Source organism: Opisthocomus hoazin, chromosome 6 (genome assembly GCF_030867145.1).
Source record: "Opisthocomus hoazin isolate bOpiHoa1 chromosome 6, bOpiHoa1.hap1, whole genome shotgun sequence".
NCBI classification, from domain to species: Eukaryota; Metazoa; Chordata; class Aves; order Opisthocomiformes; family Opisthocomidae; genus Opisthocomus; species Opisthocomus hoazin.
The window spans coordinates 6,330,701-6,355,980 of NC_134419.1; the positions used below are offsets into that span (position 1 = coordinate 6,330,701).

Consider the following 25,280-nt stretch of genomic DNA (forward strand, 5'->3'; position numbering starts at 1 on the left):
CACCATCCTGTTGTCTGCAGGGGCCGCGGGCACAGGCAGCTCTGCTGGGACCCCCCGGGAAGGTCTCTGCTGCCCCGTCGCCGCAGGAGATGCGGGCAGCACTTCTCCGTGAGCCCTGCAGCGGCCTCGCCCCACGCCCGTGCTCTGCTTGGCCCCACGGAGCTGCCACCGGGAACGGGCAGGGCCAGGCACAGCCCAGCACGGCGATGCCGCCGTCACCGGTAGGAGCCAGGCTGGGGGTTGTCACCATGCGGGACAGGGCCGCAGCTCCTGCCTGCTGGTTTGCTTGGGGAGGGGGTGTTTGACTGCAAAACCTCCCTTGCAGGAGATGCGGGCTAGCAGCAGGGTGGGTGGGCACCAGGAGGACCTGGCAGCGGCAGGCGGTGGGCAGAGGCGACGTTTTGTCAGGGCTGCAGGGTGACAGGGCTCCGACATTTTGGGGTTTGCCTTTGAGCAGCCCTGCCCGTCCCTCGGGAGTCCATCGCACCCCGGAGCGCGAGTCCGGGGCTCGCCCGTCGCCCGTGCTCGTCCGACGGGGAAGTCCTGCGCCCCGGCTGTTCTCTTTGGTGCTTTCTCCTTTCGAGCCTTCTACCTCCGTTTGCCTCCTCTGCGGCGACGGGCACCGGCGGAGCTGAAATCCCGGGAGTGCCAGCTCTGGGAAGGCAGCGTCGTGTCCCAGCCTTCCCAGCGATGGAGCCGCGTCTCCCATGGGTGCTCCGGCTGCCGGCAGCCCGGGCTGGCGCGGGTACTGCGGGTGAGGAGTGGGAGCCGCCACGCAGGGAGCTGCTGGGGAATCGCTGCCGCGCTTTACATTCACGGCCCATCTATTTTGCAATAACTACACCGCGATGTTCCCACGTAGGCAAGCCTAAGCTAGCATAGATAATGAAATGGGTTAAAGGAGACAGGCGGAGGGAGAGGAGAGGAGCCAGCAACTGGTAGTAAATCAGGGAGAGAACGGGGTTACTTGAAATTCAAGGGCTCAGTGGCAGGGCGAGTTTGGTTTATGCCGAGAGGCACGGGGTTTAGAGGAGGAGACGCGGTTCGGGGAGACAGAAGTGTCCCCAACCTGTCTGTGTCCCCGTCACCCCCGGCCTGCTCCCCCCCGGCCCCCCGTGCCAGCGGATCAAGCACAGCCGAGGGCACCCGCCCCGGGTGGGTAAGGGGCGGTGGGAGGATCCTCGGGGAGCTGCTGGGTGCTCTGCTCCACGGGGAGAGGTCCCGCCGACCCTTGTCAAGCTCGTGCCCGGGGGGACCCAGCCGCTGAGACTCCCCCACCTTTGGCACGGGTTTCGAGGCAGTCCAAACAAGCTAATTAAATCCTGCTCTGCTTAATCAGAGCCATTGAACACCAGTCAGGAGAAATTAATCCCGTGTTTTATTAGACGCTGTCTGAAGCCGCGTTTGGCACCTCATCCTCGGTTCTCATCTCCTTCTGGGGAAGGAAGAAGGACATCTGCGGGGAAGAGCGAGGGTGCAGCAGATGGCAGCAGGGATGATTCAGGGGCTCGAGGAAGGAGCTGTGACTCCAGCGGTGTCCGGGGGGGGGGGGGGGAGGACAGGGGGGACGAGGTACTCCTCCCCGCATCCCACAGCCCTTCCCCAGGGGCCGAGAGCCTGCGAGCCAGGCAGGCATCCCAAAAATACGTGTTCCTCCGCATTGCATGCTAATGGCTCCGCGCGATAGGTCCCGCCGCAATGAAAGCACGCGGAGCGTTAATACGCAACGTGGAGAGGCCACTCTTCCCACAGCTGCTCCCTCCCAAACCCGTCCTTCCTGCTGCGCATCCCTGCCCGCGGGGATCCCACCGGGCAGCGCCCGGTGCCTTCGTGCCTTCCCCTTGCCGTGCCCAGGGGACGCTGCCGTTATCCCCCGGCACCTTCTCCTGCCGTCGGGCGCGGCGGAGCGGGCTCTGTTCGGTGCCCACCAGGCGGGAGCTGCGCGACGTGGCCCCGGCCAGGGAGGCACCCGGCAGCTGGGAGAAACCCGCAGGCGGGTGGTTCAAACAACCAGCCGGGCTCCTGCTTTGGCGTTTTTAATCAATTCTGGCGCCTTAATTACTGCAGCCCAAGAAAAACTCCCGATCAAGAGAAAGCCCGGCCGAGTAAGGTAGCCCACAGGTCGCTCCCCGAGCGCTCGGTAGCCTCAGGACGTCGTCCTGCGACTCGGCGAGACGGAGCTGCTGGCTTCGGGTGTGGGGATTTCGTTCTTTTCCTAAATTTCTTGTCGTAACTTGCGTGAAGACTTTGCAGAGCCATTTAATTGCATTCTGCGGTGGTGATGATATGAAATTAGTCTCCCTTCTGATCTTTAGCTAAGCTGGTCCAAGGCACCGGCTTATAATTTGCTCTAATCGTCAGGTCACGGACGATGCGAAGGCAGGGGCTGGTACCCAGTGAATTCACACGGGCCGGGAGTTTCTGCCCTCGCCGTGCCGGCGTTTGCGGCTGGCAGGTCGGGCTCTGCCGCCCTGGGATGCCAACACTGGTACTTTCTTTTGGTGCCGGTTATGGGAAGCTTTCCATCCACTGCTCTTCTCCATCTCCCCTAGCAACAGCCAAGAACCAGAGCTGGTCCGGAGGAGAGGAGGGAGAGCAGAGGCAGCTTCCCGGCCCCCCCAGGCTGCTCTCTCCTCCGGCGGTCTTGGAGACGTCTCCCCGGCTGGGGACCTGCAACCGGATCGCTGAAGGCACCTAGGGAGGCAGAGACCCCGGCTCCCGAGGTGTTTCCCTGGGTTAGTTTCACCTCCCAGACAACCCCCGGGGTCCGGGAAAGGAGGTGGCTGGGTTTTGCCTACTCGCCTATCCTAGAAAACAAATCAGTGAGTTAAAGGAGAACAAGCTCCCGACGGAGAGGAGTGGGGCAGGGCGAGTTTGGCCCTGCTCGGGCAGGCCCCGTGGCTACGGGCGCTCAAGTTGGCAAAGGCGGGGGGGGGGGTCGGTTCCCCTCAGGGCTCCTCACAGCCTGGCTCTGAGGTAACCGCTCGCAGCGGCGGGGCTGCCGTGCGCGGCGCCGGGCGGGACCCGTCGGGGCCGGGTTCGGAGGCGGTGGCTCCGAACCCGGCCCCGACGGGTCCCGCCCGGCGCCGCGGCCAGAGGCAGAGCCCGCCCGGGCGCAGCGCCGCGCTCCCCCTCCCTCCATCCCTCCTTCCCTCCCTCCCCTCAGCCGCCCGGCGGGCGGTTTCAAGGCTCCCCCCCCCCCCCCTCCCCGTTCCGAGGTCTCCGCGGCGCCGACCAATCAGCGGGCGCTGCGCTCCGCGGCCCGCCGCCTTAAAGAGCCACGGCGCGGCGGCCGCCTGCCCGCGGGCTGAGCCGGGAGCGGGGTCGGGGAGGGGCTCTAGGACCGCGCAACCGCCGCTTTCCCTCCCCGCCGCGGGAGGCCGCCCGCCGCCTCCGGAGGGGAGGGGAGGGGAGGGCGTGGGGACGCGTCGGCCCCGCCCTTGCAGGGCGCTGATTGGCTGGAGCGAACGCCCGTCGGCGGTGGAAGCGGGGGGGGGGCGGGGAGGCGGTGCCCGGCGCGGCCACGTTCGGGTGCGCGGCGAGCGGCGGGCGCAGCGATGGGGGCGCGGCGGCGGCCGGCGCTCTGACAGCCCCCCCGGCGCTCCTTCCGCGGCGGGCGCAGCGGCGGAGGCAGCGGAGGAGGCGGCCGCCCCCCCCTCTCCCTCCTCTTCCTCCTCTTCCTCCTCCTCGGCGCGGACCATGTTCGCCAAAGGGAAGGGCTCGGCGGTGCCCTCGGACGGACAGGCGCGGGAGAAGTAAGCGCGGCCGAGCCGGGGAGGGGGGGGGGAGCGGGGCGGCTTTGTGCTGGGGGGGGAGGGGGAGGGGTGTGTGTGTGGGGGGGGGTCGTGCTCTGTGTCCCCCCCGCCACCCACCCGCCGCTCGGCTGTTGCAGGCTGGCGCTGTACGTCTACGAGTACCTGCTGCACGTCGGCGCGCAGAAGTCGGCGCAGACCTTCCTGTCCGAGGTGAGACCCCCCACCCCCCAAACCCCCCACCCCCACCCCCAAAATCCCCCCCCTCCCTCAAACACCCCCCCCCCGCGCCCTTTGTGCGCCGCCGCCGCGCGCACGCCCGCCCTCCATCTTGGCGCCGGGGGGTCGCCGCGCGCGGGGGGGGGGGGGGCCCACGCCCACCCGTGACCAACCCCCCCCCCCCCCCTCCATCCCCTCGCAGATCCGGTGGGAGAAGAACATCACGCTGGGCGAACCCCCCGGCTTCCTGCACTCCTGGTGGTGGTGAGTACCGGGGGGGGCGAGGGGAGCACCCCCGTGGGGGGGGGGAACGGAGGGGGGGGGGGGTGCAGCGGCCCCGCGGGGTGAAGCCCCGACGGGAGGCAGCAGCGGGGCGGCCCCGGGGGAGCGGGCGGGCTGGGGAAGCAGCCGTCGGGGGAGGCTGGGGGGGGGGGTGTAGCGAGGCCTGGAGAAGCCCCCCCAGCGCCGCGCCTGTTGCCCTTTCGACGCCTCCTACCCCCCCCCCCTCGACGTGGCCCACCCGGGGGCAGCTCGGGCACCCCCAGCGCCGGTTTGCCCGCTGCCGTCCCGGCGGGGCGGGGAGCCGCTCGCCTCCCATGACCCCCCCAAGTTAGTGACTGCCTTCCCCCCCCCCCATCTCCCCGGCCCGCAGCGTGTTCTGGGACCTGTACTGCGCAGCGCCCGAGAGGCGAGACACTTGCGAGCACTCGAGCGAAGCGAAAGCCTTCCATGACTACGTGAGTAACAAGTTTCTGATCCCCGCGGTCACGGCGCGGCGCGCCGGGAGACGACGGAACCCCCTGCCAAAAGCATGGGTGTTGTGTTTTTTATTTTAACCAACGACGTTCTGATTTGACTGAACGGTATTTCATAATGTTGCAATTATGTAAATGAGCTCAGATGCTTATCTTAAGCACTGGAAGGCGTGCGGGCTGCTGGTGGGGTGAAGGAGTTTCGCGTAGCGATGGACGACGAAGCGTTTGCCGGAGGATGGACGGTGTTTCACGCCTCGCCGGGTGGGCAGGGGTTGGGTCGCGGTGGGGAGCGGGAGGGAAATCCCCCCCCCCCAGACACCGTGGGGATTTCCAAAGGCCAAAACGTTCCCCCAGTGAACATCTCCCAACCTTGGGCAAGGCTGGGGGCTTCTGAGCCCTCCCCTGCGCCCGGCGAGGCGAAGGCTGGCGGTGGGGCTGCAGACCCCCTTGGCTGGCAGCGCGCCTCTCGCCTGTCGGTCTTTCGGGTCGTTCTCCGCAGAGGCGGCGGCATGACCCAGGGACGACGCTCCCGGGGCTGGAGGTGCCTCCCGAAAAGATTTTTCTCGGCGAGGGCGCGCGTGGCGTGTCGGCTCCGGTGGGCGATGGGCGGGCTGCCCGCTCCCCGTCCCGCGCGCGTCGCCCGCGTCCGCAGGGATTTGCGTCGAAGGATTAGTCACCTGGCCGCGGGCTTGGACCCCAGTCAACTGCGTTCAAACCCTGTAGCAGGAGCTGGTTTTGTCTGCTCCGGGGAGCCTGTGGTATGGAAACCATTTTTCCTCCCTTCCCGAGTGCCTCGTTGCCTCAACATGCCTGGGTTGGGGTGCACGAGGGTTTGCTGGCGAGCAGCGCCGGGCAAGTGTCTCAGGGACTTTGCGGCTGGGTCATGGGGGAAAGTGAGGTCTGTCTGTCTGTCCGTCTCTCCCTGCAGCCGCTTTCTGCATCGCTCGGTTTTACTGGGTCGGATTAAGATGGTGAACTCCTGAACCGAGGGTCAGCGCTGACAGCCAGCGGCACGTCCACCAGCGCTTGGCTCTGCGTGGGCAGCTGCTCGCTTGCGGGGCGTTTCGGGCCAAATTCTCCCATTTTTGGAGCCCGGTTGGGACAGCGGGCTCGTCAGGAGCAAGGCGGAGGTAGATGTGCCAGGGGGCAGAGCCACAGGTGAAGATGACATGAGCAACCAGGAGGTGGTAACGCTCCATTCACAGCAGCCTCCTCATCGTGTCGGAGGATTTAGTGTATTTAGAGAAATTAATCTTTTTTTAGCTTGGTAATAGTTCTGACAATAGGCCTGAGTGCATTAGATGATTCGCATAAACTTCTTTAATACGTGTTGCTTTAAGGTTACAGTAAATAGACACAATCCTGATTGTTCTTAATTCTCGGTGTAACGCAGTTTTGTAACAGCCCCAAGTGCTTTTACCTTTTGGGTTTTGCTGCGAAAACGCGCGAGAGGACTTTCCCTCCGCTGTGCCTTGGCTTGGCGGCACCGGTTTGGTTTCCCGGGGCGTGTTTGGGCCCCCAAACAGGGGTTGTGCTTCTCCTCCCCGGCGTGGCCGGTGGCGGATGCCCACGGCACAGTCCCGCTCCGAGGAGCCGTGTTTCCCCGGCTCGGCGTGTACTTTACAGGGCGAGGGACCTGCCCGGCCAAAACTTAAATATTGACCAAAGAAGCGAATGATAACCGGGGGAGTGTGAGTAGCGCCTTGTTTCTCGCCAGCGTCCGTGCCGGGGCGGGGTGCCGGCGAGCGCCGCAGCCAAAATGTGGGTTTTTATCGAGCGCCAAGCCCCACAACCTGTCAGTGGCGCGTGGCAGCTGAAACGGGGTACGAGCCCCGAATGGGGCTGGACCAGTGAGTCAGGAACCGCTTCAGTGGTGGTTGTGGTTCAAAATAGCCCGATGCAAGTCCTGCCCCAGGTTGGTAGAGCGTCTTATTTACACTTGGCCAAGGATGGGCAACCTCAGCGCGGTGTAGCCCCAAAATACGCTGTTTATTTACCCAGAGGTGATGTATTCACCGTCCCGCTCTACGGACAAAGCCGGGATGCTCCGGGAGCGGCGCGGCGGTGCCGGGCCAGCCGGGGTTTGGCGCGTCGGCGGCGCTGGAGGGGTGCTCGCCCGGGAGACGCGGCGTGGGGAGAGCCGTGCGCCTGGTTAGCGGAGTGCTGGCGGCGGGATTGCCGTGCTGCGTCATTCCCAGCGTAACCGTGTGAAAACGGGAGCAGCGGGACAAATCGCCGATTTCCCCCTCCAGTTTTTAATATTGAACTCTTTTTGTTGGGGGGGGGGAAGGAGAAATCCCACCTCTCTTTTTTGGAAGGACCCTTGAAAGTCATGTGTTCTTCCCGTGGCTGAGGAATACTGCTTTTTACCTTTCCCCCCCCAAGGTTTTTCTCCTGAGCTGGGACAAAAGGCTGTTGGGACTTGGTAGAAAGGCGCTTGTTGGGAGCGGGGATTCAGCTGGCGCGGGCGGGAGGAAAGCCGTGCTTCTCTTTCCTTCCGTCTCCGGTACGGCTGCGAGCCTGTTAATGCAGCTAACGAGTTGTGCTGGTCGGAGGGTTGTTCGTCGGCCTCTCCCATCTGTACCAAAAGAGTTTATCCCAGCCAACAGCATCTGTTGACTCTTCGAACTCAACCCATAGCCGTTGACTGGGGCTCCTCTGCCCGGCGAAGCCCCGTGGTGAGCGTGCTGGCGTTACGGCGCGCTCCCGGCGCCGGCGAGCTTGCAACGGGATCGCTCGGCATGACAGGGGATTTCAGCCGCCGCGTTATCTGGGAATTGGCCGATGGCTGGTCGCAGTTGAGCATTTCAACGCCGTGAAAGCCAATACAATTTGAGTTAGCGGTGATGACTGCCAGTTTAAATACCGCAGTGAATTTCTGTCAAAGAGCTAATACACAGGAAGGGGAATTGCAGAAAACTTGATCACCAGAACCACTTCAGTCGATTTTGGCCTCGAGCTACAGAAAATGAACTTAAATCTAGTTGACTGTTGCTACATACTTTTTGCGGTATTGCTCTGCCTGCGCGGCCAGCTCGGAGCATCAGTGTGCAGGAGAGAAAAATCAGGGTAGCCTTTGGCTGCTGGAGACTTTGACTTCATCCTTTCCCCTCCCCTGCTCCCTCCTGAGAAGGATCCGCGCTTGGGAGCCTTTGAAATGAGGTTTTCTTTGCAGTGCAAGATCTAGGGAGCGGTGGCTTCAGCTTGCCGTTGGAGCAAAGCGTTGATTTATTTTATTTAACTTTGGGAAGCTGCTGCAGTCCTTTCTAACTTGGGTCTGGAAGGATGCTGTGCTGCAGTGAGGGAGGTGGCGGTTGGTCTGGGAAAAGATGGGACGGTTGGGGCTTGTGTCCTCCCATCCTGGTTGGGGACAAGCAGGGCTCCTCGTTTTTCGCCACTGAAACGGTTCCCCTTGGATTGAGATCTCGGCGAGGGGGTTTCTGAAGCCCCTGGAGATGGATGGATGTAGCATCCAGGCTTGCTGGCGCTGGCATGCAAGACGTTGCTCCGTGGGGTGCGTGGTGACACCCAAGGGGCTGGGAGGGTTTGGCTGGTGGGGTGTCACCCAGACACTGGAGTGCAAACCCCAAACCCAGCCGTTTCCCCGCTGTAAGTGCGCTCCCAGCCACGCTTTGGAGGTGAGGTGTGGGAGGTGGTCCTCTTCTGCCCGTGGTGTCCCAGTTGGCTGCAGGATGGGTGCCCTGTCCCAGCATCGCTGCCTGGGCATCCCCGGGCTGCAGGGGTGCATCTCCTCGTGTTCACAGCATCTTCTGCTCGCCGGGGTCTGTGTGGCCACCTCATGGTTTGACACCTAGGCAGGCAAGATGGCCATGTGGGAACCCTCCTGGGAGGAGATGCTCTGCATGCATGATGGGTTTGGTGTGACTGTCGCCTCTGCTGTGCCAGGCTGTCTTCTTGCTCCAGGGCTAGCAAAAGCTGCGAGACTCCTGCTCCAAGCACTCATGGCTGAGTGGGTGGGTGTGGGACAAGCGAGTGTGGTGGTGGTGGTCCAGGAGTGCCTCTGCGGGTGTGGTGGGACTGGTGGTCCAAGAGTGCCTCTGCGGGTGTGGTGGAGCTGGTGGTCTACGCGTACTTCTGCAGTGGTGGAAGTCCATGCGTGCCTCTGTGCACATGGTGGTGGTGGTGGTGGTCCATGCATGCCTCTGCATGTGGTGGTGGAGGTCCATGCGTGCCTCTGCGTGCGTGGTGGTGGTGGTGGAGGTCCACGCGTGCCTCTGCAGTGTGCCCTGTGCAGTCCATATATTAGCAATGTATTGCATAGGAGAGCAGGCTTTTTTTGGGGCAGATTTGTCACGACGCAGGGACAGGGGGTGGGAACAGCTCTGCATGGTCCCTGGGCACATGCGGCTCTGTCCCATCTCCGTCTGGGACCGTGCTCCGTCTGGGCTCCATCCAGCTCCGCTCTGCAGGGACAGGGTTCCCCAGTAGGTAACCGGAGAGAGGAGTTTCCTTCGGGAGTGGCAAGCTGCCAGGAGCAGCTGCAAAACTCCACATCACTTCAAAAAAAAAAAAAAAAAGAAGAAAGAATAAATACAGAAATTCCCTTTCCCAGCAGCGCACTGGGCTCAGCCTTTCCTCCCAGTTCGTGGTACTGGTGTGTCCATCCCGCCTGCGAGCCCAAATGTCCCTAAACCCTGCTTTTTACTGGATTAGTTTGACTTTGTGTTTTAAATAATATCGGCTGTCGTGATGGAGCAACCTCCGCTTCCCGCTGTCCGGTGACGGGACCGGGGCGTTGCGGAGCGGCACCTTTCCATGGGAGATGCCGGCGGAGAAGCTGCCGGCGCGAAACCGGAGGTCAGAGCCCAGAGCTTGTGCCTTAGTCTTTGACTGGGGAGCCTAAATATTTATCCTGTTCTGTCCCTAATGAAAACAAATTGTCAACAGTTGTTCAGTAACTGACTAAATTAAAATCTGTAATTAGTCAATTAGATTAAAGAGTTGGCACAACCTGATTGTATCATGCTGGTTAGGTTATTAAGAGAAAGGGTGTGATTTTTAATTACTGAATGCTAATTTTGACAGTTTCAAATGGAAACAGACGTTCCCCCCCCCTCCACCCCACCCCGAGTGCCTCTGCAAAAGTAAGGCAGGGGATGGGTTTTATATCAACAAATGGTGTGAGGATGCAAAGTTTCTCCAGCTCCGATCCGGAGGGGTTTCTGCGGAAGAGCCGGGGCTGGGATGGGAGGGGAGGATTGCTTCAATCCTGGCTGGCGACGGGAGGGCGGGCGGGGGGTTGTGCCACGGCCGGGACCCCCCCTGGGTGCTGGGGTGGGTGCCTGGGTGCTCCCTGGGGAGGTCCCTGCTCTGCCGTCCCCATCGCCCATCTTGGTGCCTGTGGGCCAGCGTGCCCTCCCCTCCAAAAAACCGATGTGCGGCCACCAGGCAGACCTGAATTTCTTTTTTTTTTTTTTTTTTTTCCATTTTCAGTGGGGGTTTTTTGTGTTGTTATTTTTTTTTTTAACCCCACCCCCAGAGCTTGAACGGGGCCAGCTCCCCGGTGGCAGGCGAAGCCCCCGGTGAGGAGGAGGAGGAAGGCCACGCGCGGCAGCCCGCGCCATCCCATTGTTTGCCCCGCCGGCGCTGCGGCCACGTGGGCGAGCGCGCTGAGGCCGGCGAGGGGACCCGGCGTGCCGGGAACGGCCGCCCACGGCAGATGCTCGGCTCCGGGGCGAGCACAAAGCAAACCCCCCGCTTTCCGGGGTCCCCGCGGAGGAACAAAGAGGGCGAGGGGCCCATGCTGTACCGGGGACGCTGGCCGGTGGTCCGGCGTGGGGGGGCTGCGCATCCCGCGGTGGTGGTGGGGAGGTTCGTTAGGTCAGGGCGCCGCGTGTTGGGTACGAGTGAGGCTTTCCTGTTCTCCTGATCATTTCCTTCCTCACCTTGGAAACTTGGATTTTCTCCTACCTTTTGTTCCCTATTTTTCTCTTGTAAAGCCGTCCCTGGATCTATTGGAAACAGCTGCCAGAGCGGGCGAGGGGCTCCGGCTCTTTCTCCTCTTCCCGCGGCAGAGCAGGCATCGCCTCAGTGGCACCCGGCCGGGCAAAGCCCTCACTGCCGGGGGCTGCTCGGGAGCTGCTGCAGCAGCGTTTGGGCCTGGGTTTCCTTGTGAGCGGGGCAGCTCGTGCTCCCCCAGTGCATCCCGCCTGGGGGTCTGCGCCGGCTGCCCCCCACGAGCATCGCACGGCCGCCTCGCCAGCATCCCGCTCCTGCGTCGGGCTGTGAAGCTCCTGCTCAACCCACCAGCACGTCCCACCTTGTCTCCCAGCAGCTTCTCCCTCCGAGCCCTGACCCTGTCGGGTCCCCTGCGAGACCCCCCCCCTGAGGCTGGGGGGCTCGGCGGGACGGAAGCAGCGCTTTCCTCCGGGCTGGCGGGGAGCGAAAACGGCTCTTTGCCAGCAAACAAACACCTCGCCTCCGCCTTGCTTTGGGCTTGGTGGTTGGGGTTTTTGTTTTCTTTGCTTCTCTCGAAACTCTTGCGGGAGCCGAGTTCAAAGCTCCAGCTGCGCAGTCAAGGGGGGGGAGTTTCCAAAATACGGGGTGGCTGCTTGTGGGTGCCGCTTCCCACGCGTGGTGGGACCCAACCGAGCCCCCGCCACCTCCCTGCTCCTGTCCCCGCATCCTGCGGTGGTGACACCCGTGCCCGGCTGGGGCGAGGTGGGCACCCGGGGGGGCTTGGGGTGAGGTGTGGGGGTGATGGGGCACAGATTCCCCCACGGTAAGGCTGCCTTTTCCTTTGCCTCAGGTTTGTGTGGTTAAATCGTAGAATTTTTTGGAGAAGAGGAGAAATGCCCACTCTCCTGCATGAGTTTAGTGCTGTGTGTGTGGAGGCTGTTAATGTCAGAATTAAACAAAATATATATGTGTATGTGTGTATATAAGCAATTATATTTGTGTAATACGAAAAATTAAGATATATATATGGATATAGATAGATAGAAGTACGTGTGTCTATGTATTTGGCACGTGGTTGGGGCGGCGGGGCAGAGTAGTGCTTCCCTCCTGCCATACTCTTCCTCCTCCATGGCCATCGCCGCCACGACCGGTGGCTTTTCCCGAGGTGATTTTTCCTCTCCACATTCCCCAGCCATGCAGGCAGCTGCGGGGTCCGTCCGTCCGTCCGTCCATATGTGAGGCAGCGCCGCTGCAGCCTGCTGCCTCGAGATAAAGTCCAAAGGAAGACCTCTGGCTGTGTCTTAAGCTAACATTTTTCTTTTTAATTTTTTTTTTTCCCCCCCCCCTTAATGTTTCTGCGTCAACCCTTGAGCATTTGATCTGGTGTCTCTCCTTCCCGGGGTGCGGCAGCTTTCTGTAGTGAAAATGAGCTCTCGCCGCCCCTCCTGCCTCAAGCAGGGCCTGGGGTGGGGGTTTTTCCCTTCCCTTTTTCCCTGGATTTGGGCTGGTTTCTTCTGACCTCGCAGGGCTGAGCTCACGCCTATAATTGGGATTTTTCAGCTACAAACCGAGGCAGAGGATGCGCTGCTGCGGCTCAGCTTTGCCGGTGAGCGTGACCTGCCCAGCACGGCTGGGGTGCCGGCGTCCCATGGCGTTCCCGCTGGGCACGCCAGCCCTGAGCCGGTCCCGCTTACCTGACGTGGGATTTCCCCCGTGTCCCCGTCCTGCCCCAGCTCCCCCCCGTGCGGCTGCCATCGCGCCCGGTCCAGCGCCCATGGGCGCCCGCCAAGGCAAGCAGCCAGCTGGCCCCCCCTTTTCTCCCCAAACAGGCTGCTGCGAGGGTGTCCCAAGCCTTGGCTTCGATTATTTATTAATTTTTGGCAACTGTGAGGGGAGAAAAGCCCCTGCCTCCCCCCCCGGGCAGCTGGCGGTGCCCGGCTCAGCCCCCCCGGGCAGGCAGGGAGCTGCTGCCTGCCCTGAGCTGTGCCTTGCAGCTGGGCTTCTGCGCTGGGGAGGGGCTGGGAGCGGGGTTTGTTGCTTTGGGGTTTGTTGCTTTTTTATTTTAAGTGGAAAAAAAAAAAAAAAGGTGGTGTACGCCGAGGAAGGGGGCAGGGCGCTTCCTCGCTGGGCGCCCTGGTTTGGGGTGGGCAGATAAGGCTGCGGCGTCCCGCTTGGCTCCGCTCCCCTGCCAGAGCCTCGCGGAGCGTCCTCCTGGCCCTCCCCGGGGGCTCATCCCTGGGTTTTGGGGGACCCCCGGCTGGGATAAGGGCAGCCTGTGGGGTGTGGGGGCTGCTCAAGCCCACACGTCCCCCCGCCCGGGAGCGATGCTCGAAGCGAGGAGGAGGAGGGAGAGGTGCTTCCCTCCCGTCGGCTCCTTTCTGCGGGAGAGCCGTGCAGCTGGCGGGGTGTAAATCACACCCGGCCTCCCCCCGCGCCGCTGCCCGTCTGCCCGCCGGGAGGTGACGGCTGGTGGCAGCGTTGGGGTGACTCCACCGCTGCTTCGGCCCCCTCCGGCGTCCCCGGGGGCTCTGGGAGGGGGTCTGCTGCCCCCAAGCAGCCGAACCTGGGGCTGGTGATGGAGACTCTTCTGCTGTTGGGGTCTTCCTCGGCGAGGCGTGAGCCCGGGAGGTTGGGTCTGGTTTTGTAAGACCCTGGTGGGGTTTGGTTTGAGGCAGGGACGGCCACGCTTGGTCTCATCGTAGGGGGGGTATTTTGGCAGGGCTGGGCTTGGTGGGGCATTGCTGGGGATGGAGGTGGGAGCTCGCAAGTAGGCAAAGCCTGGGTCCACGTTGCCCGTGGGCATCCTCAGCCCGTCTCGAGGGCTATTTTCCATGAAAAAACCCCAACCAGCTGGTTTTGTTTTATCCTGGGCATCGCAGCACCGAAGCATGGGTGCTTCACGCCTTTGCTCATCTCCTCTGGAGATAAGGTCCAGGCTGGGGCTCCCAGGGCTCATTCCATTGTTGAAAACGCGTTCACTTGCTTGTCCTGGAGCCCTTCAGGGTGTGGTGGCACGTCCGGACAGCTTGTCCGTCCTTACCTGCAGTCATCAAGGAGTTTTCAGCATGACTTATATAAAGCCTTTGTACTTGGATTGCTCCACCATGCTGCACAATGGCTTCTTTGTCATCCTGCCAGCTAATTAATTTTAACTTTTACCGTTGCTCCAGCGCGGTGCACCGTCCGCCTGGTCCATTTGAAGCTTCCCCGTCCCCCCCTTAAGTGTTTTCCAAGCAGTTTGACTTGTTGCTGCTGAACATGGGAGGAATCGTCTGGCCCCGCTGGTGCTCATCTTCTGGAGAAGGAGCTGCCCTCGCGCTGCTGCCAGGGCCAGGGGTGGTGAAGAAAAAGCCATTAGGAGGCTCAGGTTTTCTCCGGTGGCTTGTTTCTCCTGGCTGGCAGCTGAAGGTGCCCCTGGAGAACATCTTCTGATGAAAATAACAGGCTCTCGCTCCCCGGCTGGTGATTGGCACCGCGTGCATCTCGCAGCCGGAGGTGAAAGCCTTGGCTGCGTCTTCAGGACAAAAGATCTCACGCTCGGGAATGTCCGTGCGCTGGGACGTGACGGTGATTATTTCTGGAGGGTCGGGCTCAGGCTGAGTGCTGGAAACCAGATGTTTTTCCCTTGCACCCTGTGAGCAAACATCTGCAGCGGGTACCACCGCAGCATCCCTGGGGCGGGGGGGAGCTCGCCGTTGGTACCCTGGGGATGCTCACGGGGCAGCCGAGCATCTCCCCGGTGCTCCCAGAGAAGGCCCAGGAGGGATGTGACACCAGCTGGGCGTCCCCAGCCCGGTGGGGTGGGACGAGCCGGGGCATCGCCTTTCCCAGGGAGGAGGGATGGGGATCGCCGCGTGCGTGAACACCGGCCGAGTTGGCAGCGATGGGGTTCGGGCGAGCGGCGCTGCGGTGGAGAGGAGCTCCGCTCCGCTCGGGGTGGGGACGGTGGTGGGTCAGGGACTGTGGAGCTGCCACCTTTGTCTTTAATCTGGTTATGAGGACGGCTATTAGAGATAATGAGTTTTGCCTGTCCCCGCCGTTGTAATACAAGAACCCAACTGTCTTTCACCACCGCGAAGGTCACTCATCTTTATTTCTGGTTGTAAATTTTGCTGGTTACAGATGTTTGGGGTTGACGGACATGGCTAATTAAGTTTCTCCCGCCAATGAGTTGGCAAGGCGCAGGGGTGCGGGGGTGAGGTCGGAGGGCAGGACCGGAGCCGGGTGGCAATGCCAGCAGCCCTTCGGCACGGTGGCCTGGCCGTGAGCCCGTCTCACCGCAGCCCCGGAGCAACGCGGGGCTGGGTTTGCACGGACCCTTGCGCCTCTCTTGGTGATGATTTTGGAGCAGGCTGGTGGGAAGAAGGCGGCTTTGGGAGCAAGTTGCCACCTTGCTGCCCTCATCTGAGAGGATTTCAGCAGGAATTGTCACACCTGCTGTCCCCACCCTGACCCGAGGGTGGGAAGGAGGGGGGATGCCGAATGAGGGATCCCCAATATTTTTCCCATCGAGCATCTTTTGCACCAGCGGAGGCTTTTTCTTTCCCAAAGAGGTTTTTGATGGAGGGATCGATGGTGTGCTGGGTGGCACAGCCGATACCCCGCACCGAATCAGCACACCGGTGGGGGGGTGGGAGCCCCTTTCCCTGGGGCACGATGCTGGTTTGCTGCCCGGTGCAAACCCCAGCAGGCAGGAGCCGGCTGCGTGCGCTGCCCGCACGCTTGGAACGCAGCACGTGCTGCCGTGCCTCCCCAGCTCCGCTCCCCCCGCGCGCCTGATTTATGCCGCTCCACATTTTCTCCTCGTTTCCATGCCTCTTTCTCCCCTCCCTCCTTTTTTTTTTTTCATTCCCCTTGTGCTGCCTGTGCATTGCCTTGCTCCTTTTTTCTTTCCCTTATTGCTCGCAGGCCTCCCCGTTATCCCAGAAAGCTGTGATTTTTTGGGGCTCCCTGCTTCAGTGCATTCAAAATGGGCGTTTATCCCCCCAGAGGAGGGGACCGTGGTCCCCATCACACCCTGCTGGGACATGGTCCCTGGGTGGCGAGGGGGGTATTTTTATTTTTATTTTTATTTGATTTTATGGTCGCGGAGCGCAAGCTGGGTGTTCACGCTGGGGATGCTCCTGGCCCTTGGTAGCTGCAAAACCAGTGGGGTGGCCACGGGTGCCCATCGCCTCCGTCCCGACGCCGCTGCCGGGCGCAGCGCCGGCCATCTGTCCCCTCCTGCGCGGCGCCGGCCTGCCGGCCGCTTGCCCGGCGTCTGCAGGGCCGCGAGGGCTGGTATTTACCGCAAAAAAAAAATTGAAAAAGTCCCAGTTTTGCTTTGTTTGCCCCCGTTTCATATGTATAACCTGAGTTTTGGTGGGGTTTTTTTTGGTTTTGTGTTGTGTTTGGTTTTTTTCCCCCCTCCCCGCTTGCCGTGCCAGGCGCATCGAAAGTTTGCTGGGTCTTGCGTGCGTGTGCGGATGCCGAATAATTTTATTAGCCGCCTGGAAGGGAGCCAGCGCGGCGTGCATCGCGCGGGAGGCGGCTGCTGGGGCGCTTGTTCTTTTATTTCCCTTTCCCAGCTGCCCCCCCCCCTTTGCCTCCCCTGGTCTCCCGCAGGTCGCCGCATCGGCGTTATCCTTTTATTTTATTTTTTTTACATGCATTTCTTTTCTTTTTTGCTTTCTTTTTTTTTTTTTTTTGCTCCTTAAAGGGTTAAAAACGATGGGGAAGTTCAGCTAGCACTTGCAAGATATGGTTGCCTTAGCAACAGGCCTCCTAATCTGGTAGGTGACCTGAGAGACTGTGGAAGATGCAGGGGTTGGTTTGGCATTTCATTATTTCATGAGGCTGCGGCTCTCCAGCTGGTTCCCTTCCCAGCGCCGCCGCCGCGGCTGCTCCCCCCGCCGCCGCCCCCGGCATTCCTCGGCAAAGCCCGGGGAGGGGGGGTCCGACAGCACCCGGTCTCCTCCCCGGGCGCTGGTGGGTCCCAGGAGCTGGTGCCCGGGGAGGGGGAGAGGGCTTCCCGCAGCCCAGGTGCTGATTATTCAACTTTGGGGTTGCAAAGATGGTTTCCTGCCTTGCCTTCCCTCCTTCCGAAGGATTCGCCGTCGCGAGCTGGTGAAATAATCCGTGCGTCCCTTGGTCCCGCTCTGGAGAGCTTCCCAACCCCAGATTTCAGGGTCTGCGCTGCTCGGTCGGGGCGAAGCCCGGCCGTGGGGCTCTCGCATGGGGAGCAGGGGCTCCAGCGACGCGCTGGTGGGGCTCGGGCAGGGCAGCGCGGGTTGGAAAAGGGGATGGGGATGAGGTGCAGGGGTCCCACAGGCGTTTTGGGGAAGGAGGGGTGGGTTTGGGAGGAGCGTGGCAGCCCTGCTCCAGCTGCTTTAGGCTGCTCTGAGCTCACGAGGCCAGGCGAGGACAACCGGCACGTACCCTCATATGGGTGGGCCAAGACCTGGGTGTTCCGGTGCCGCAGCCATGGCTGCCTTCTCTTTTTTTTTTGCTTGGAAACATCCCCAAGTTGGCATTTCCCAGCGCACTCCCTTTTCCCTCGCTGTCGTGACTGCTCCGTGCGACGCGTCGGTGGGTGCCCACCACTCCTTGTTGTCTAAATTAAGAAACCACATCAGAAAACTTCCCTGCCAAATATTTGACCTCACCGAATCTCCAGGTGCCGTCGGGCGGGCATTCAGGCTCTCCCGCTGGCTCAGTCCCACGTGGGATTCATGCTTACATATAAATGCTTACAAATATCTCAAGGGTGGGTGTCAGGAGGATGGGGCCAGACTCTTTTCAGTGGTGCCAAGTGACAGGACAAGGGGCAACGGGCACAAACTGAGGCACAGGAAGTTCCAGCTGGACACAAGGAAGAACTTCTTCCCTCTGAGGGTGACGGAGCACTGGCACAGGCTGCCCAGGGAGGTTGTGGAGTCTCCTTCTCTGGAGGTATTCAAGACCCGCCTGGACAAGGTCCTATGCAGCCTGCTGTAGGTGACCCTGCTTCGGCAGGGGGTTGGACTGGGTGACCCACAGAGGTCCCTTCCAACCCCTGCCATGCTGGGATTCTGTGATTCTGTGGGATTCGGACGGGCGTCTCTCCCGCCCTGCAGCGCCCGTCGGCACAAAACCGCCGCAGCCTGGTCCCAGCCGTCGCTGAGCTCTTTGCCGGGACGGCCGAGCCGCGCTCTGTGCACGAAACGGGGACGTTCTCCTCCTCGCCGCGCGATGCCGAGGGGTAACCACTGCCCTTGGCACGCAGCCTCGGCGGCTGGGCAAGGAGACCCCCGGGGAAGGGAGGTGTCCGAGGGGCCGAGCTCCCTGCGGGCACCAGCGGGATAACGGGGCCGGGATAACGCCGGGAGCATCCCGTTCTTTTGTTTTCCCCCCTCCCGCTGCTGCGCGGTGGCAGCTGCCTGCGGACGCCGGGGAGAGCCGCCTTTGTTTATCCGCCTCTCCGGCGGAGCGAGGGCAGGGATGCGCTTGGATCGAGGTGCCGATCTGTCATCGCCCGGGTTTTATGCATCCCCAGGCAAGGAATCAGCGGCGCAACGCGCAGACTTTTTGTTACTTATCGCCGAGCTCTGTGCGGAGCGCGGCTGCTGAAAGCAATCTGGTGTCTGCGATGCCCAGATTTATGGTTTCCCAGCCTCATGCTAGGTGTTGGCTTCCACCGGGAAGCGAAAAAACCTGGTTTGAGCCATTGGTGGAGGATGAGAGGACCGCGGCGTGCCGCAGCGTCGGACCTGGGCAGGTCTGGTCCCCAAGCTGGCGAGTGCCCCCAAACCCATCATTGCCCCAGGTGGGACAGCATCTCCCCTGCTCCGTCGTAGCTGGTGGACACAGGAGGACCGATGTCCCAGGGAGCCGAAGACCAGTTTGGCTTTCCCTCCGGGTCTCCTCCACTCAGGACACGTTTCTCTGACCCCCTGCCTGCCCCACCGGGGTGGCAGAGACAGGAGCTGCCCCTCGGTGGGCGGGGGACGAGCCATCGAAAGGGAGCAAATCCAGGTGAGCCAGCAGAATCCCTAGAAAGCATTTTTTTTTTTCATCGCTTCATCCCTTTTTTGCCACCCACCCCGCATCTCTGCTTTGTGAGGCTTTCCAGGATTCGTGCCTCTCGGCGCGGATTTCGGGCAGTCGGCCGGTTCCCCAGGGATGGACAGACGGACAGACTGCCGGTCAGCGGGCACGCACCGCCCGTCCGCAGAGCACCACACTCTGCCTTGCCAGGAGCTCCCCGGTCTCAAGCACAGGATTATACTTTTTTTTTTTTTTTTTAAAGAAAATCAAAAATTCCCAGGGAAAATTTAAAAAAAAAAAAAAGTGCCGTCTCCCCCCCCCGCCTCCGCCCTGCTGAGAAGCGGCTCTGCGATGGCGGCTGGAAAGCGGAGCCGTAAGTGTTGCGCGTGCCATCTGCTCCGCTTGGATCGCGGGAGCGGCTGGAGCCGGCGCAGCCTCGCGGGGAGAGGCGGGGGGGGGCACAGCGCTTGCTGGGGTGAAGATGGGGTCCCCCCTGCCCCAGCGGAGAGCTCAGTGGTTCTCTGGGTAGGTTTGAAGCCCGGGCTGGGTCTGGTCGGAGGCGTCATGTGGAGGTTGGACCCCTGGGAGGGTCCTCAGCCCCCTCCTTTGCACCCAGGAGGAGCTCTGTGGGTCATCCCTGGGATGAAGATGGTCGTGAGGTGGGATGAGGCCTCTCAGAAGGAAATGGGCAGGGTCTGGGTGCTCAAAACCTGGGGGTTTTTTAAGCATTTGCAGCTTCGCTGGCTGCCTGAGTTGGAAGCGTGTGCTGGTGACCGGGTGTTCTGCAGCTTGGGGTGCATCTCGTGGGGACCCCGGGCGATCACTGTCATGAGAGCAGCTCGGCATGACACATCTGGTCCTCCCAAAGGACCTGCCAAAGGAAAGCTCCCTCCTCAGTACGGGAAAACTTCAGCCATCTCTAAAAAGACAGAAATGCATTTATTTGTGGGTTTGCTATGGGAGCGTCTCTGGGTTCCCACACAGGTTCCTCCACAGCTGGCTCTTCAGCTGGGGCCGCTGGAACAGTTGGCTTTCCCTCTGCTTTACCTGTTTTTTACAAAATCGGTGGTTTTTTGAGACCTCCCAACGGGTCAAGCTGGCGGATGCAGAAGTGGGGTGCAGAGGGAGCCTGGGCTTGCTCCCTCCGAAGGCAGCAGGGCTTGCTGCCTGTCCTTGGCGGCCGTGCCGGAGGCTCTCGCCTGCCCGGGGGGCTCATGCTGGTCTGTGGGTGTTGGGTTGTTCTTTACGAGGTCGTCAAGAGATGAACATCTCCAAAATGTGTGATATCCAACCTGGGAGATCAGTTTTGACTGCAGGTACGGCGACTGTGCTGCATGCAGCCATGAATTGCCCCTTGGCTTGGCTCCACCACCAGCATTTTTGGTGTATATATGTAATTTTTTATGTGTGTTAGGAAAGGTGCTCAGAGGTAGGAGACTCGGAGCGGGCGCCCGGCGCTTTCCCCCTCTTCCCATGTAAAACATGGTCGCTCCTCTTTGCCTGCTTTCGGTGCTGATAGAAAAGGCAGCGGCGGCGTGGGTGGGTTGAGCTGAGGGAGAAGGAAAAAAACTCCCCAGACACAACCGGAGGGCTTGGAAGGAGACATGGGAAGCCAAGGAGCAGCTGAAACAGCTGGGGAAGGCGTCTAGGCCAGCGGTGAGCCTTGCTGGTGGTGCAGAAGGCTTTTGGTCTCGCTGGGCTTCAGGGCAGGGTGGAAGGAACCCAATTCAGCGTTTCCCTGTGCGTGGTCAGACCTTTACGGGGGGGTTCTGCGGTTCAGCCCAGGCTGCGGCGAGACCTCGTTAGAGCCCAGCGCTTTATCGGGGAACCTGTTTGGAGCCCCAGCTCAGTCCCGTGAAGGTTACGTTCATGAGACGCGTCCTCCTCACCGAAACCCGGCGTCTGGGTAGCACCGCCGTGCCGACAGCGCGCCGGCTCTGCGGAGACGCCCGCTGCCGTAAGCCATCCCACCTTGCCGGGCGCTAATCGCCAGCGGTTCGAGGTGCGGTGCTCCGGTGGCTACCCCTGAGCTGAGTGCTCGGAAATTCGGTAATTGGGCTGGAACAATTATTTTTGGCTTTTGCAGAGGGAGAGGCTATAAATAATCACCCTGTGAGCTGGTGCCGTGACTCTGCAGCCTCCGTGGGGGGGTTGCGTTGGGTTTTTTTGTTGGGTTTTTTTTTTGTTGTTGTTTCTTTGCTGCCGTCCGGCTGGCTTTTTCTTGGCGGCTGAGAGTGGGAGACTTATCTGCAGAAAATGCCATTTGAGTTGATTAAAGGAACTCCTGCCATTGGCCAGAGCTGCCAAACTTTCTGCAGAAACGGTTACGCGTTCTGAGAAAACCACCCCCGGGGACCTGGCTCCCCGGGCTGCAGCCGGGCCCTGGGGCGGTGGTGGGGGGGAGGAGGAGGAGGAGGAGGGCTGCCCAGGCTCGCTGAAGGAAAACAAAGTGGAAAGCAAAGGATGCCGGTCTCAGCAGCATCGTACCGAGGAGGACCTGCTGAGAAGAGGTGCGGAGGAGGCAGCAGTGGTGGGCACGCTGCTGTTCTTGCACCTCTCCGATGGCAGCAGCTTGCACAGCCTTCAGACTGAGGGCTTTTGGTCATTATGGAGCCAATGATGAACCCGTTATGGGTTTCAGGCAGGGACTGATCCGAAAACCTCTGCGTCCTGGTACCCGTCCCGCAAGCTCCATCCCAACACCCATCCGACGCACATGGGAGCCAAATCACAACAGCCTTAGCAGAAGCAAACAGCATCTAGTGCACCTTCTTTTCTAAGCCCTCTGTCACATCTAAAATAAATTTGCATCTAAATTGACAGGCTGGTTTTAATGTCTTCTGGCTATGTAGCGCTTAAAGGCCCAGGCTTCCCTCGTAGGTGGGCGCGGGGCATCGTCCCCGCTCGTGCAGGGTGCTGGCGTGGTGGTACGGAGCAGTCCCGAGGCAGAGGAGGGAGAGGCATGGGGTGACTGCTCGCAGGGAAGCAGGAGATTAGTTTTTCCCTTTTTTTTTAAACATATTATTGAAAGGATTGAGACTGATAGGCTGGTGGGTGAGGGTGGCCGGCGCTGGGCAAGCCGGGCTTCCCTCCGGGGATGCTGCTCTGTGCCGGGCTGCTGGCACCCTGCGCACCGTGCAGTGCCCTGGGTTGGTAGGAGCGCGTCCCACAGCCCTCTCCTTGCCTGCCGGCGATGAAAACGTGTCCCCGTTGTACGTGCAGGCTGCCAAAGACAACAGGCGTAAGGCACCGATGTCCTGGTACCGGGGTTTGGGGAGCATCGCTGGGGCTGGAGCTCCACCAGGGACCAGAAGACTGAGCGTATCGGGAAGGGCTGCGTAGAGCCAAGCATCTCCCGAGCAGTCTCGCTGTGGCAGCTCTTCTTCGCCATCCATTATTTATTTGATCCTCTGCAAAACAAATTCGCTCCTCGGCACTGATTCTGATGACAGTGCTCATTTGACAAAAGAGGTAAAAGCAACTGGTTTTGTTCCCAGTCTAGAAGACTTTACCGTAAAGGTGTGTTTCCCTGCCGCCTTCTCCTGCAGCCCCTTTCGGTGTCAGTGAGATAAATCCGCGGGGTTTTAGGGCGGTGATGGAAATTTTGGAGTCTCAAATACCGAAACGTCGAGTGATGCGCTTCCCTCTTGATCCCCGTCTTCCCAGGACCCGCGAGGGTGGTTGCTGTGGCTGGACCAGGGCTGACCAAGGTGCTTGCCTTGCCTCGTAGCTCACAGCTGAGAGTTTCTCGAGAGCAGAGCCGCCTGGACAAGGTCCTCTACAGCCTACTGTAGGTGACCCTGCTTCGGCAGGAGGGTTGGACTAGATGACCCACAGAGGTCCCTTCCAACCCTGAACATTCTGTGATTCTGTGAAAAGGGGCTTTGTGGGGTGCGTTTCCTCGCCGCGCACGCTGTAGGAGGGCAGCTCTGCTTTGCGGGTGCACCAAGAAGTACGGGATTGGGGTTTGGGGCCGGCAGGCTGCTTTTGGCAGGGTTACTGGGGGTGACCTCGGTCACGCCAGTGGGCGAGCCAGCTCCGCTTGGCTTGCACCGAACAAGCTGGAGCGGTGGGCTGAACGCCGCGCCGGGAAGTTTGGAGGGAGGAGACGGCGCGTCGGAGCCGCGTTCGTCAGGATGGAAATAACTGTCAGCCCCATTCAATCTGTCGCCTTGTTCCCAGGGGACAATTGCAAAACAGGATTACTGGTACTTAAAAATTCATAGAAAACGTTTCTTATCACAACGTCATAATTGTTATGACTCAGAAGAGTAGAATTGCCATTTTCCTGTGCCTTTTTCCCCCTTCACTTTTCTTGCACGCCGAGTCCCTCACTGCAGCTGCGGAATCGTCAAAAAATAAAATAAAATGAAAAAAAAAAAGCCCCACGAACCAGGGCGATGCTTTATTTTATGCTAACTGCTGCATTTGACTTGAAAATGATGTCCCACTGGGTCTCGTGGTCAGCATATTACGGCGTGATGGATGGCTGTCAGAGCGGCGGTGGCTGGCAGATTGCGATGGGTGGAGGAGAACAGATGCCCGGTGACTTCAGGGGCTTTAGCGGAGCCCAGCACTGAAGACTGGAAAACAAAAGCAGATGGGAGGGCTCTGCTTGGGCTGACTATTCTTCTCCGGCCGCGTGTCGGGGAGGAGGGCGCGTCGGGCGGCCGTGTCCCTTCTGTGCTGCTCTCCGCGCTGGGCTGGGCCGCCCGATGAAGCCATGGGTGAGCCCCACTTGACCCGAGGCCTGAGTGCACGTGTGAACCATCACTGCAGATCTCCAAAGGGCAACCTTCCCCTGAAGGAAAGCTTGCCTTCATGGAGTTCGCACTCTGTTTGGCAGTTCCTGTGAACCCTTGGCCCTACTGATGGATCCGAGGTGAGAGCCGGGCAGGCTCTGGTGGTTCCCCTTCCAGAGGGTGGCTGCTGGCATGTCTTGTCTTCTGCATCGTGTTTGTCTTCGGAGTTGGGCAGGACCACATGAATTTGAGCCAAGGAGGTGGAAGGAGAAGAGTTGAGCCTTCTCCGCTAAACCGTGTTTTGGATAAAGCCCTTTGCAAGTGCTATTCTGCAGCCCCTCGTCTACTCCCTGTCCTGTCTCTCCTGCAAACTTTCCTATGCTTTCTACCCCTGCAAAGGGCTTAGAAAAGATCCCACCTTGCCCTGTTCCTCCCCTCACGTCCATATTTCTTCATCTTTCATCCCGTTGCTCTCCTCCCACCCCTCCGGTCCATCCAAACTCGGGCAAGCGGCTGCCGCCTTCCCAGCTGGTGCTTGCCGGGGTTTGCAGGGTTAATGGTAAAATTAAATTTCACTGCTGTTTTGAAATTAATTGAATCATCAGCGTGGGTAACGGGAAACAGTGGTATTGTAATGTATTTGATATGGGTCTTTAAGTCAGCGTTTGCTGCAAAATCTAGAGCGCTAGATCTTGGTGGAAGCGATGGCTGGCTGATACATCGCAGTTGCGTCCACAGTACCACGGCTCCTGCTACATTCGGGTCATAAAGTTGAGTTGGTTTTATGATATGGCCGTTTCCCCTGGGCACTTCCCACGGTGCTCCGAGATCGTACTTGGAAAAACCCTGCCCTTGGCAGAAGCCAGTGGTACCCCCGGCTTGTCCCTCTGGGCAAGCACCAAAGGTGTTATGAAGATGCTCTTCTGGGTGGCAGAGCAGCATCTGGGTTTTGCTCCCAGGACTTTCTGAGGTTTTTTTCTGCTGAAAGAAGCAGCCACAGGGGAAAACATGCCTTTTCCTCAAAGAAAACAGCAGGAAGACTTGTACTGATTTGCAGCAACATCTGGGCTTTCCATACTCAGTGGCCCTGAGGTGGCTTCAGGACCCACCTTGGAGAGAAGCTGCCCAGGCTGAGGGCCAGCATCCCCACACAACGTCCCCACCATGCTGGGGGACAGAGACCCCATGCAGGCCGTCACAGGGGCTCCCCTTCGCTTGTCCAGCGTGGTGAGACTGTGTTGCAGCATGGTGGGACTGCATCACAGCATGGTGCTTTGTGGTGGATGGTGGCATGCTGCTGGGTTCATGCCTGGGTTGTTCGCCAGCACCAACAGAGGGCTGGTGTTAATTAAGAAGTGGAAGAAAGTATTTTTTTGGCGTATGTGTTGTGGAGCTGCTTGCAGGTTTCCACCCGTGCATGGTTCCTGCAGCCTACCCCAGCAGCCTGGGACTCCTTCTCGTCAGCTCCTTGCTCTGGAGATCGCAGTTTTGTAGATGAGCCCCGAGTGCACCCGGACAGCGTACAGCAGTGCTGCCTTTCATGACCAGAATCTAAACGCTACTTAACCAACTGAAACCTCTTAGAAACTGCTTCCGTGTGGACGTTGTTCTTCACATTTAACTCTGCTTTGCCCAACTGGTGTTGCCCAAGCCGCAGCTGTGGGGCACGAGCACGCTGCAGGACCGCGGCTGGCTTTAGGAGCAGCGTTTTGGGGGGACACCAAAAAACCTTGGTGCCGAAGAGCTCGTTCTAGCGCATTAGTTTAGATTTTGTGTGAAGACTTGCTGATGATCTCTGCTAGTTATGTCTCTAATGAGGTGAGACGTGCCATATGCTGTCCGTAGGGAGGGAGCGCCGCAGGTGGGGCGGGGGCTGGCCTGGTGGGTAG

The 25,280-nt window shown here is 60.4% G+C and overlaps 1 protein-coding gene across 3 annotated transcripts in view; it reads left to right on the plus strand.

The window, feature by feature from the left end:
- The first annotated feature begins 3,542 nt into the window (after positions 1-3,542).
- SSBP3 (single stranded DNA binding protein 3) overlaps positions 3,543-25,280 on the plus strand; it is a 54,063-nt gene continuing 32,325 nt past the window's right edge. For all 3 annotated transcript variants that reach the window (XM_075424441.1, XM_075424442.1, XM_075424443.1), the window contains exons 1-4: positions 3,543-3,755; positions 3,893-3,965; positions 4,174-4,235; positions 4,624-4,708. In XM_075424441.1, coding sequence (XP_075280556.1) covers positions 3,700-3,755; positions 3,893-3,965; positions 4,174-4,235; positions 4,624-4,708 — 276 coding nt within the window. In that variant the 5' untranslated portion in view covers positions 3,543-3,699. The remainder of the gene's footprint in view (positions 3,756-3,892; positions 3,966-4,173; positions 4,236-4,623; positions 4,709-25,280) is intronic.